At 46.5% G+C, this 12588-nt stretch overlaps 1 protein-coding gene across 5 annotated transcripts in view; it reads right to left on the bottom strand.

Moving 5' to 3' along the window:
• ACAP2 (ArfGAP with coiled-coil, ankyrin repeat and PH domains 2) overlaps positions 1-11656 on the bottom strand; it is an 87393-nt gene extending 75737 nt beyond the window's left edge. For 4 of the 5 annotated variants that reach the window (XM_074297805.1, XM_074297808.1, XM_074297806.1 and 1 more), the window contains exon 1: positions 11483-11635. In XM_074297805.1, coding sequence (XP_074153906.1) covers positions 11483-11535 — 53 coding nt within the window. In that variant the 5' untranslated portion in view covers positions 11536-11635. Of the gene's footprint in view, positions 1-11482 lie in introns of all 5 variants that reach the window. The other variant, XM_074297809.1, reaches the window with a different exon arrangement.
• Between the last annotated feature and the right edge of the window lie 932 nt (positions 11657-12588).

The following is a 12588-nucleotide window of genomic DNA, read 5'->3' as shown; positions in this document are numbered from 1 at the left end:
AGGAAAAAAAGAATCAGGACCAGATGGATTCATAAGGAAATTCTATCAAACTCAGGGAACACTTAATTCCAATGTTACATGCACTCTTTGCAAAAATAACCAAAGAACAGATCCTACCAAATTCCTTCTATGACACGATTATTGTCTTGATAATCTACAGAGAGAGTCAAAGCAAAAGAGGAGAATATTCCTAATCAATATCATGGCTGACATTTTAAAACTGCAAAAACCTTGCAGCAACATATAACAAAGATGAAACACTCTGAGTTTGGACTTATACCAGGAATTCAGAATTAGTTTAATATTAGGAAAACTATAAATATAATTGGCCATATTAATAACAAGATCCAAAATCACATGATCACATCAATAAAGACAGAAAACACAGAAGTTAAAGGACCTTTCCTTAATGTGATAAATAGTACATACTGAAACCCAGGGCCAGCATTCTACACAAGGGGAGTAAACTTGAGTCTCATCAGAGTCATGATACAGCAACGATGTCCACTGGCACCACTCCAATTTGACCCAGTGCTAGAAATGCTAGTTCCAGAAATAAGAAAATTGCCCAATCATGGGCAAAAAAAGAAATCAAATAACCTCTTTTTGCAGACAATATGATGTGTTTAAAGAAAACCTACAGATTCAACCCAAAAAATAATTGAAACAATAACTTCAGCAAAGCTGCAGAATATTATATAAAGCCATGTAAGTCATTAACATCTTGGTATAATACAATAAAAGCCAGCAGAAAAAAGCAGAAAGAGAAATTCCATTTAAGATAACTGAAGAATATATAAAATACTCAATCTACACGCAAGCTATACACAGCAATTATATGAATACAACTACAAAATATTGTTTAAAGAAATATAGATAGATTTAAACAATTGGCAATCTCCATTGCTCACAGATGTGCCAAGCCAATGCAATAAAAACAGCCAGTACTAGATAAATGAATTTACCTGTACATTGCCACACCAACAAAGTTACTTTATAGTACTACAAAAAAATTAAATTACCTGGAGAAACAAAAGAGAAATAATGAAAAATAAGAAGGTAAAGGTAAGCAGCATCAAATCTCGAATACTACTGCAAAGCAGAAATCATAAAGAACAATGTGATACTGTTTAATATTGGTCTTTTGTTTCTTTCTTTCTTTCTTTTTTTCTTTTTTTCTCTGAGGCAAGTGGGGTTAAGTGATTTGCCCAGTCACACAGCTTGGAAGTGTTAAGTGTCTGAAGCTGGATTTGAACTCAGGTCCTCCTGACTTCGAAGCTTTATCCACTGTGACATCTAGCTGCCTTGCAATATCATTTAAAAACCAGAGGAGATCAAAAGTGGAACAAAGTAGACACACAGCAGAGACACAAGCATGGGATGTTTGTAGAGACAGTGTTGGACTTAGGAGTCAGAAAGAACTCAGTTCAAATCCAGCCTCAGACACAAGTTAAGTGATCCTGTTTCAATCATTTCCCTTCTGTCTACCTACAGTTCGTCAACTATAAAATGGGGATGACCAGAATCTTCCCCTGTAGGACTTAGAGAAAGACCCAATGAGAGGTCAAAGGTAAAGCCCTTGGCAAAGGCAGAAACATTCCATAAATCCTAGCTGTTAACATATTCTTGTAGTAAACCCAAAGACCCAGCTAGTAGAATAAGGATTTACTCTCTCACAAAAACTGTCCAGCAGAAATCAGGTTTAAAACAGCATTTTACACTATACACCAAGATTAGTTCTAAACATCTACAAGATCTACACATTAATGGTCACATCACAAACACATTAGAAGAACAGGAAGAAAGTACTCACAAATCTATGAACAGGGAAGGATTAAAAATCATACAAGAGATAGGGGGAATCACAAAAGAAAAAAAGGTCATTTTTTTAAAGGTTTTGCAAACAAATTGAATGCAACTAAGATTTTAAGGGAATCATTAGCTATCTGGAAATCTAGGGAGCGCTGCAGGGGATAAAATACCAGTCCTAGAGACAGGAAGACATCTTCCCAAGTTCAAATCCAACCTCAGACACGGCTGGGTGACCCTGGGCAAGTCCCTTCACCCTGTTTGCTCAGTTTTTTCATCTGTAAAATAAGCTTGATAGGCAAACCACTCCGGTAAGTCTGCCAAGAAAATTCCAAATGGGTTCATGAACCATCAGACATGACTGAAAAGATTGAATAATATGAACTGGGAGTTAAAATCATTGCAGCAAGCTTCTCTAATAAGGCCTCATTTCCAAGATACACAAGGAATTGATTTAAATTTATAAAAATAAGATGCATGCCTCAGATGATAAATGGCCAAAGGATATGAACAGGTAATCCTCAAGAGAAGAAACCTAAGTTATATGAAAAAATGTTACAAATAACTAATAGAGAAATGCAAATTAAGGAAACTCTGGGATTCACTTCATTCTTATCAGATTGGCAAAGGTGACCAATGACAATTACCATGTAGAGGGGAGGGGAGAAAACTGGCACACTGATATACAACCAGTGGCACCAAAGTTGGGCAATGTTTTTTGGAAAGTAGTTTGGGATGATGTCCATAAAGTTACTTAACTGTATATAGCTTTTGACTGTTCATATAACCAAGAGAGGTTATGGAAAGAGGGCAAGAATAGAGCAGTGGCAGCAAAGCACTGAAAAATAAGGGGGTGGACATCAATTGAGGAAGAATAGGACAAAATATGGTTTAGAAATAGAATGGAATATTATCAAATAATAATAAATGAAGAGATAATTTCAGAGAAGCTGGGAAGATGTATATGAATTGATGCAGGGTAAAGTAAACAGCACCAGAACAACTGACACTATAATGCTGACACTGTAAAAATGCTTAATTCTGACAGATTTACAAACTCTGATAAATATAAAGATCAACTCTTAGCCCTAAGAATTAAGGGAAAATGCTACCCATGTCCAGACATACAAAGTGTGGACTCGTAGTAGAGAACAAAACAGAATTTTTTGGAAATGACCAATGCAGGAATTTGTTATCTTTGACTCTAATTCTCATTAACAAGGGCTCTCTTTTTCTTTTTAATGGGAGCAGGGAGTGAAGATATATGTGGAGAATTTTAAAATTTTGATAATTGAAAAAAATACACCATTAAAGATAAAAAATTATAATACCTCTAAATACATATAAAATGTTGGAAGAAAACAGGCTTTAACAGATTAAAAAATCTTAAATGTAGGGCTGTAACATGTCTAAAATTTCTCCCTAATACAGTGTTCTGTAACACTACTTGCATAATAAAGGCAACTCTCTCCCTTCTTTTCAAAGGTGGAAGGCTATGCATGTAAACTCTGGAAATACTGTCAGACTTTGGGGATGTGCTACTTGATTTTGCTAAAATGTTTTTTTTCTTCATCATTTTTAACTTGTTTGTTTTAAAGAATGGTGCACTGGATGGAAGGGAAAGGAAGACGACAGTTAAAAGTGAAGGTGATGTAAAAAAAAAAAAAGTAGCAATGAAAATCAGGCATTTTTAAAAGTCAAAAGTGTTTGCTGTGTTCTATTATTTATAGGAATGGCCAAGTCAATATGGAAAATCATCTTAGTATAGGAACAGTCAAGTCAGTATAGAAAATCATTTAGCCATCTCGAACTGGGTGTCCAGTAGACATCTAAACTCACTTATGTCCAAAAGGGAGTGTGTTATTCCCTCTCCCCCAAACTCTCCCCCTCTTGCCTTTCCTATCACAGTACGGGCCAGCACCACCCTCTCGGGCCCTCTGACAACCAAGCCACATCCTGGACTCCATAACTCCTTTCCCTCACTGGCAGACTGCTAAGGCCTGTGGATTTCCCTTTTGCATCCTCTCTCCAATCTGCCCCTCTCTCCTCTCATGCTGCCCCATCCTGGTACAGACCCTGACGACCTACTTGAAGTGTCTCCTTCTTTGAGTCTGTCTCCCGACCACCCCCCAGCCCATTCACCATTCAGCCACTGAACTGATTTTCCTAGAGCATAGTCTGACCATGTCCCTTACTCAATAAGCTCCCTACTGCCCCCAGGATCAGATACAAATGTTTTGTTTAGTGTTAAAAGCCCAGTCCTTTATAACCAAGTCTACTCTGCTCCCAATCTCCTTACTCCTTAATCCCTCTTCTCTCCTTCATCCCCTTCCATCCTATCTGTTCTATAAACAAGCTCTCCATGTTCCCAGCATTCTCTCTGGTTGTCCTCTACTGTGACGACTGATCTCCCAAGTTCTAACTAAAATCCCTCTTCTACAGGACACCTGTCCCAACAATTCCTTTTAATTCCAGGGCCTTCCCTGTTAATTAGAGAGCTTGCTGGATATATTATCGTTTGCTTATTAGATGGGGAGCTCATTGAGGGCAGGGCCTGTCTCTTTTTATTCCTGGTATTTACAGGCCTGGCACACAGTAGGCATTTCATAAGCATCTGACCAACTAGTTTTAATTCTTTAATTTTTACTAGAATAAAGTGTGTAGTCTGAAGCTATTTACCCCATCATAAAATAGACTTGTCTTCTAATTTTCAGCTACCTCTGCTTGACATTGTTTGAAGATGGACTTTTTTAAAGGAGCAAATGGATCGCATGATGCAAAGGAATAGTTTAAGTCCCAATTCTGTTTCTCAAATCAATTTAATCTAAGTAAGAAAAGTCAGATTTTTTTATGTACTCTCTGATACTTCCTAAGGATAGATTCTAGTTCTATTTCACCCATTCCACACAAGTTTATAAAAGATGCTGTCTCTACTCTCATGGAACGTTAATCTAATATGGCACATGATGATACATTGGATTTGAAACAGAGTAGAATCCTGGCTGTGCATTCATTACATAAGCCCCCGAGTCTCACTTTCCACTCTATGAAATGGGAATAATTTACTACCTACCTTGTTTTTATGCAGGAGATATGGGGCAAGTTTTAAAGTAATATAAACATGAGATAGGGGCAGCTAGGTGACGCAGTGGATAGAGCACCAGCCCTGAATTCAGGAAGACCCGAGTTCAAATCTGGTCTCAGACACTTAACACTTCCTAGCTGTGTGACCCTGGGCAAGTCATTTAACCCCAGCCTCAGAAAAATAAAAAAATAAACATGAGATACCTTATTCCATTACATGCCATTACATTCATCACCACTAAGTTAGAAGCCAAGACGGACAATAAAAGATCCCAAATCTGGACCTGAAAGGAGGCCCCAGAAACTTCATTTCAGTCAGGAAGCCAAACAAGCCCTCTGACACCTAAGCCAGGAACATTACTACAGTACTACATTGCAATATCACCAATCTCAACTGCAGCCTGCCTGATGTGCAGAGAAGCCTCCCCAGCCTGTCCAACTCAGGTTCCTGCCTGGTCCTGTTCTCCTTCCTCTGGGTCTCTGACATCTCCTTGCCACCACCCAAGAACTGGCATTCCAGGTTTTACCACCAAGCTTTGCTTCCCTCCCTGGGAAGAAGCCTTAGAGCTCCCCAAGCCTCCAGCCCCCAGCTGCTTAAATCAAATGGTTTCAAGATCACAACAGTATTCTGAATCAACTGGAAGTCAGACCCGAAAGATTCTGAAATTTGAGACTTTCACAAAAGGCTCCATGACACCAACCAGATGAAGCCAGGCTTCCCAAAGGAGATAATTCAAATTGGGCTTTAGAAGTTGGGGAAGAACTGAACAAGTAGAGGAAGAAAGAATCATCCTTTTGCTGAAAAAGAAGAAAAGCATATTTAAGGAACAGAGGAGAATGGGCTGGTGAAAACATAATGTTTGAGGAGAATAATATGAGGGACCAAAAAGACAGAATGACAACCAACTATGAAGGGCCTGAACTACAGGCTGGACACTGAGGAAAAAGCCAATGGATCCAGAACAGTGGTGTGACAAAAACAGGCAGTTTTCAAAGAAACTAAAGCTATCTATAGTCACAGAAAGAAATTCCCTAAATCACTATTAATCAAAGAAATGAAAATTAAAACAACTCTGAGGCAAGACCTCCCATCTCAGTAGATAATGACAGAAAAGGAAAACGACAAATGCTAGAGAAGATATGGGTTAAATTGAGACACTAATGCATTGTGGGTAAAGTTATGAATGGATCTGACCATTCTACAGAAAAATTTGGAACTATGCCCAAAGGGCCATAAAACTATTGCATATCCTTTGACCCACAATATACTACTAGGTCTGTAACCCAGAGATGTTTTTTTTTTAAAGGGGGGAAAGGACCTACTTGTACAAAAATACTTATAACAATTCTTTTTGTGATACCTAAGAATTGGAAATCAAAGGGATACCCATCAATCAGGGAATGATTAAATAAGCTGGAGTATATGATTATAATGGAATATTACTATGCTATTAAAAAATGATTTCCAAAAAATCTGGAAAGACTTATGTGAACTGATGCATAATAAAGTGAGCAGAACCAGGACGGTGGGATACAAAGTAGCAGCAAGACTATGATGAACAACTATGAATGACTTAGCTATTCTCAGCAATACAATGATCCAAGACAAGGCCAAAAGATTATGTCTCCAGAGGAAGAATTGATGATGATTGAATAGACTGAAGTATGTTCTTTTTCACTTTTTCATTTTTTTCTTTTATATAAGTCTTCTTATACAAAATGACTAACATGGAAATGCTTTACACAATTACACCTAATTGTTTGTCATCTCAGGGAAGGGGAGAGGAATGAAAGCCAGTGGGCTTCAGGCAGTTTCCCTGCCCAGCGAAGGCCGTGCCCTGGCCCAGGGAGAGCGCCTCTTCAGAAGCTGCCGTGCAGCAGAAAATACCGGGGAAGGGCAACCAAGATAAGGCAAGAGCTGAGAGCTCCAGACCTAGGAAAGTCTAGGGCAGATGAGACGCAGGGGCCATCTTTAACTCTGGGAAAGCCATGCTCTACTTGGCCTTGGGGAAAATGTTACAGCAGGCAGATGTAGCCTAGACCACGGAAACTCCCAAAGGAAAGGAGGCACTGGGGTCAGCTCCTCTGCAGATCTTCTAAAAAAACCCAAGGAGCAAACCTCAGCAGAGGAGCTGGACCACGGGTGGATAAGTGGCCTCCGCCCTTCCAGTTCTGAGGCTAAAAAATGTCACAGGGGAAAAAAAGAGCCCAACCAAATGGTTTTTAGCAGAATGGGAATTGGCTCTAGCTGGAACTTTAAAAGTAGTCCCACATGTTTTTTAAATTAATACTAGGGAATGAGCAAGCAGCCAAGGTCTCTACACTTCAACGTCTCCAAACCCACTTATGGTGAGTTCTCACCTTTTCAGGGTCAAGGCTCCTATAGGCTATGGTGAGTTCTCAAAACCTTTTCAGGGTCAAGGCTCAGCTACTCTTTTTTTTTTTTTTTTTTTTTTTTTTGAGGCTGGGGTTAAGTGACTTGCCCAGGGTCACACAGCTGGGAAGTGTTAAGTGTCTGAGAGCAGATTTGAACTCAGGTCCTCCTGAATTCAGGGCTGGGGCTCTATCCACTGCACCACCTAGCTGCCCCCATCAGCAGTTACCACTCAACTTTAAGTCAGCTCTTCTCCACCAGCCTCAAGAGCCCCACCCTCTCCCAGATCCATTCTTGTTCTTCTGAGGCTCTTCCTCCCTCACTTACAATGACACCCTAGTTGTCCCTAAATTTAGTTTATGTTTTATCTGTAGTCTAATCATTGGAAGCCCATCTTTCCCATGCTCTCCCTCACATGACCTTCACATCTCCTGGTGGAATCTCATCTCTCTCGTTGCCTACGAGATATTTCCAATACCCGGCTTCCACGTGGTCAAAACAGACCTTACATTTCCTCTAAGACAAACTCTTTAAGGAGAACCAAATTCATCAAGAGTGGACTAAAAAATATAGAAAGAGTAACGTGAACTGATACAACACAAAACGAGCAGACCCAACAAAGCAAGGTCGACCCATCTCTAGAGTGTGCATGTAGGAGCACGTATTTCTATGGGTGTTCTTCCATTCTTCCTTCTTGACTAAAGTGGAGGCTCTTTAGGGCTCAACAAGTACTGATTAAGTACCTACTGTGTGCCAGGAGGACTCAAAAGATAAGAAAGGAAACCAGTCCAGCTCTCAGGAAGCCCCATCAATAGTCTAGCCACATGGCTGGGAGGACCCGAGAGGCAGCAGGGTGGGGAATCGGGACTCAGGCTCCCCTCTTACATCACTTCAGGGCCCGTCCTCCCAGCACGCACTCCCCATCTCTCTCAGCAAGACTCAGCTTCAGAGCAGGTGCTGACCTGCATGACGAACCTGCATTTCTTCACCAGGAGCTCCCAAGTCACTCCCTTCTGCCCAAAAAAGGGAGCACCAGGGCAGCAGCATAAGGAAAAGTATTAGGTACAGAACATTTTTCCAGCCAGTGAGTTCAGCTTTTGGTTTCCAAAGGAAGATGTGTTTAACAAATAAAGAGACACATCATTTCCATAAAATATTTGTAACCTTTGAAAGCTCCGATGCAAACACAAAAATCCAGTTGTAAATCGGGGCAATATTCTCCAACAAATCCTGGTCAAAATATACATTCCCATGATGGGAAAAAACATGAAAATCTAATTTTGAACGTATGTTTTAAGCCGGAGGCTGACATTTACACTAATGTTAAAAACTTAAAACACACTTCAAAATGAACTGAAAGCACACATTCATACAATTAAAATGTGGGCATTAAAATGTAAGTGCTGTTTGGCAGTAAATTAAATTAGCCATTAACTTGAGTCAAGTTAACGGGATGAGACTGTTGCAACTGTGGCTTTTTATCAGCCTCTTACTCTTCCCCATGAAGGATTTCTTCCTCCCCTTCTTGTGTAAAATCATCACAACAGGAAGTGGGCTGGGATTTGGAAGGGGGAAGACATATGGGGGGAATCCTGGCCTGGCCAGTTGCTGCGGGTACATCCTCAAGGAGTGTCTTAACTTTCCTGGGCCTCAGTTTCCATGACAGTGAAGTAGGAAGGAGCCCGGACAGAAAGCTCTAAATCTGCGATCCCGTTTCAACGGTGACCGATGCATCTCTCACAGGCTCGCTGCGTCTCAGTACTGAGGCAGCAGGCACTCTGCATGCCCACCCTGGCCACTGGCTGCCGGGGCCCCCGGGATCTCCGAGGTCCCTTCGCGCTCCCACTTACTCACTCTCAGCCTCAGCTTTCTCAGGTGCCAAATGAGATAACAATGCTGAGACACCTGAGAGCACACGGACTCAGCGCTGCCGTGGCTGCGGAGCGGGGGCCGCAGAGAACGCACACGACACCGTCAGACACACCGGCTACATCGGGACAACCCGAGGCCGCGCTTCTCCTCGGGGCTCCCCGAGCCTGACCGACAAGGGGCATTTTAGGACTAAGTGGGGAAAAACAACCAGGCTTTCCAGGAGTTTAAAGCGTCGCCTCCTTAGTTTCCCGCTGACAATGGCTGAAGTCCCCCCATGCCCGTGATCATTGTCCATCCACAGCAGCCTGCCGGAAGCAGCATCCAAACCACACGGGCTCCCGGCTGCAAAAGATGTGCCCTGACTGCGTGTGACTCACACAATCTCTAAGTCTCTTCTTTCCTGCTCTAAACTTCGAAGACCTTCCAGTGGTTTCCTCTGTTTCCACAAAGTCCCAAGCTCTCACATGACCCGTGACTGACACTAGCGGCTGGAATTTTTTCCTAATATTCAAGATGCTTTCCAGAATTAAAGGGTGGAACAGACCCAGCACAGGCACATCTTCTGAAGGGAAACTGGCTTCCCCTTTTCCCCTAAGTAAGTTGCTGAGTCACAGCAATTCGAACTTCCAGAGCCCAGCTTGGCTGCCACGAGGAGAGAGGGCACAAGCCCGGCCACCGAGGCTCCCATGTGGGCCCGACAGCGAGCTCGGGGCCAGCCGCGCTCGCCCAAGTCACACGGAGGGGGACCGAGAAAAAACGGCAAAAGATTCTCTTCAGCCACAGCCTGTTGGCTACCTCCTCCTCCAACTGGACCCCGAAGTCAAGGGGTCACTGCAGCAGTTCTGAAACATGATTTCCCAAGTCTGAATTCGTGAGGGGAGAAGCTTCCCCTCCTTCTCTGAAGGCAGAGCAGCCACAGGGGCCAGACAAGCTGCCCTGGGACATACGGGCTCCAGCCCCACCCACCCACCCATCCCCAGCTGGGGAGAAGAGCTGCCGGCCCCCTCCCCTAGGGAAACTTCTTGGGCCAGTGCCAGGCCCACCGAGGGTTAGCTAAGGGCCAGGCTCGACCTCTGTGTGTCAGGACTGGGAGGTGCCTCAGGGATTTAGTGACCCCGACCCCCAAGAGAGATCCCTAAGCAGGGCTAAGAGTGAGCCCGACTCTGGGAGAGGACATGGAGGAGGTACTTAAGGAGCGACCCCAATTCTACAGAGAAGCCCAGCAGTGTCTAAGGGACCCCCCATCTTAACGATGGAGAGGAGCCCAGCAGTGTCTAAGGGACCCCCATCTTAAAGATAGAGAGGAGCCCAGCAGTGTCTAAGGGACCCCCATCTTAAAGATAGAGAGGAGCCCAGCAGTGTCTAAGGGACCCCCATCTTAAAGATAGAGAGGAGCCCAGCAGTGTCTAAGGGACCCCCCATCTTAATGATGGAGAGGAGCCCAGCAGTGTCTAAGGGACCCCCATCTTAATGATGGAGAGGAGCCCAGCAGTGTCTAAGGGACCCCCCATCTTAATGATGGAGAGGAGCCCAGCAGTGTCTAAGGGACCCCCATCTTAAAGATAGAGAGGAGCCCAGCAGTGTCTAAGGGACCCCCCATCTTAATGATGGAGAGGAGCCCAGCAGTGTCTAAGGGACCCCCCATCTTAATGATGGAGAGGAGCCCAGCAGTGTCTAAGGGACCCCCATCTTAAAGATAGAGAGGAGCCCAGCAGTGTCTAAGGGACCCCCCATCTTAAAGATAGAGAGGAGCCCAGCAGTGTCTAAGGGGCCCCCCAATCCTAGAGAGGCTCAGCTGTATCTAAGGGGTGACCCCAATGCTACCGAGAAAAGCGCAGCAGGGTCTGAGGGGTCCCCGGCCCTAAATCGCCCCTGCCTGGGAGGGTCCAAGGCACCAGCCAGTCGCCGCTCCCCCACGCGGGCAAGGGCTCGGAAGAACGTTCGGAGCGCCCGTGGCTCCTCCGAGGCCCCCCACCAGACCCCCCACCAGACCCCCCACCAGGCCGTGCTTTGCCGAGAGGGGGTTGGAGCAAAGCCAGCCGAGAGGGAGCAACTTCCGGGGTGGTATCCGGGACCACTGGCCCTTCCCTCGGGTCCTTCCGGGGATGCCTCAGTTTGCTCCGCTGCAAAGCCAAGGACCGGGGCTCTGGCTCGGAAGCGGGATGCCGCGAAGCGGACCCCTTCCGCCCCCCGCCCAGAATGCCCCCATACTCTCCCAGGCTTGCCCCCCCCCTCGTTACAGCGCAGGCGCGGGGAGGGGGAGGGGAGCCTGACAGCGGCGGCCCCGCCCCCTCCCCCTTTGGCAGCGGCCCCCTCCCCCTTCCCCCGGGGCGGGGGTCTCACCGGAAGCGAGGCGAGTCCTTGAGACACTCTTCGAAGTCCACCGTCACCTTCATGCTGCCTCGGCCGGTCGCGGGCACGGGCCTGACGTGCGGAGGGACGGACACGGGCACCGGGCCGGGGCGGAGGCTGAGACTCAGGGAACCGGGCCGGGGCGGAGGCGGAGGCGGAGGCGGGGCCGCGGGAAGGACGCGCCGGCGCGGGGCGGGCCGGGGGCGGGGCCTGGGCCTATCGCGCGGCGCGGGGCGGTGGCGGCCCTGACGAACAGGCCGAGCCTGGTGGCCGGCCAATGAGAGGAGCCCGTGCCCGGGCGCTCACGGGAGCTATGGCAACGCGCATGAGCGACGGCGCCCAGGGCCCACGGCGAGAGGAAGCACTAGGAAATCCCGCCCCCTCCCTGACGATAACAGACCAATCGAAGCGCGGCGCCGAGAAAAAGTGGACCAATCGCGACGCCACGCCGTGAGAAGGCGGGCCTGCGGCCCGATCGGGACTGAGCGGGTTGCAGTAGTTGCCTGGGTAAGGAACTCACGTGACTCCTCCCTTCGCTCGCCCCGCCTCTCCCGGCCCCCACTGCGGCTGCGCCCTGGCGGCTGCGCCGTGGAGAGGACCCTGGCAGGGGCAGAACTTTTTTTCCTCCTTAAAGTGCCGGAGCAGAAAGGTGACTTTCTAGAGCAGCCCACGCGGCTCAGGGCTGACCCCTTCGGTCGAGTCTGTATTCCAATCCCCTCCCTGGCTCCTTCCTTGGGGGCTTCACTTATGTCTGGAGGGACCCCCTTCAGCCATCCCGACACCCCTCAGGGCTCCCCTGTCTGTGCTCCCGGGGCAGTCAGGGGCGAGGTGGCACCAGTCAGTCCCCAAGCATGAATTAAGCGCTTACTGTATACCCGACGTTGGCAATACCAAAACACCCTCGAGGGCACGGCCGGTACCTTCAGAGAGTGCACCATCTAATGGGGAGGCGATGTCCCGGCACCCAGAGCGAGCGAGGGAGGAGAGGGCGGCTCCTCGGAAGCGGTTACACGCACGGTTACACTGTATCCATGCTCAGTTACATTGTATCCATCGGACCCGGACCCGGGGCTTCCCAGCAACCAGCACAGTGACAC

Source organism: Sminthopsis crassicaudata, chromosome 3 (assembly GCF_048593235.1).
Source record: "Sminthopsis crassicaudata isolate SCR6 chromosome 3, ASM4859323v1, whole genome shotgun sequence".
NCBI classification, from domain to species: domain Eukaryota; kingdom Metazoa; phylum Chordata; class Mammalia; order Dasyuromorphia; family Dasyuridae; genus Sminthopsis; species Sminthopsis crassicaudata.
This window is presented reverse-complemented; position numbering and strand designations above follow the sequence as displayed.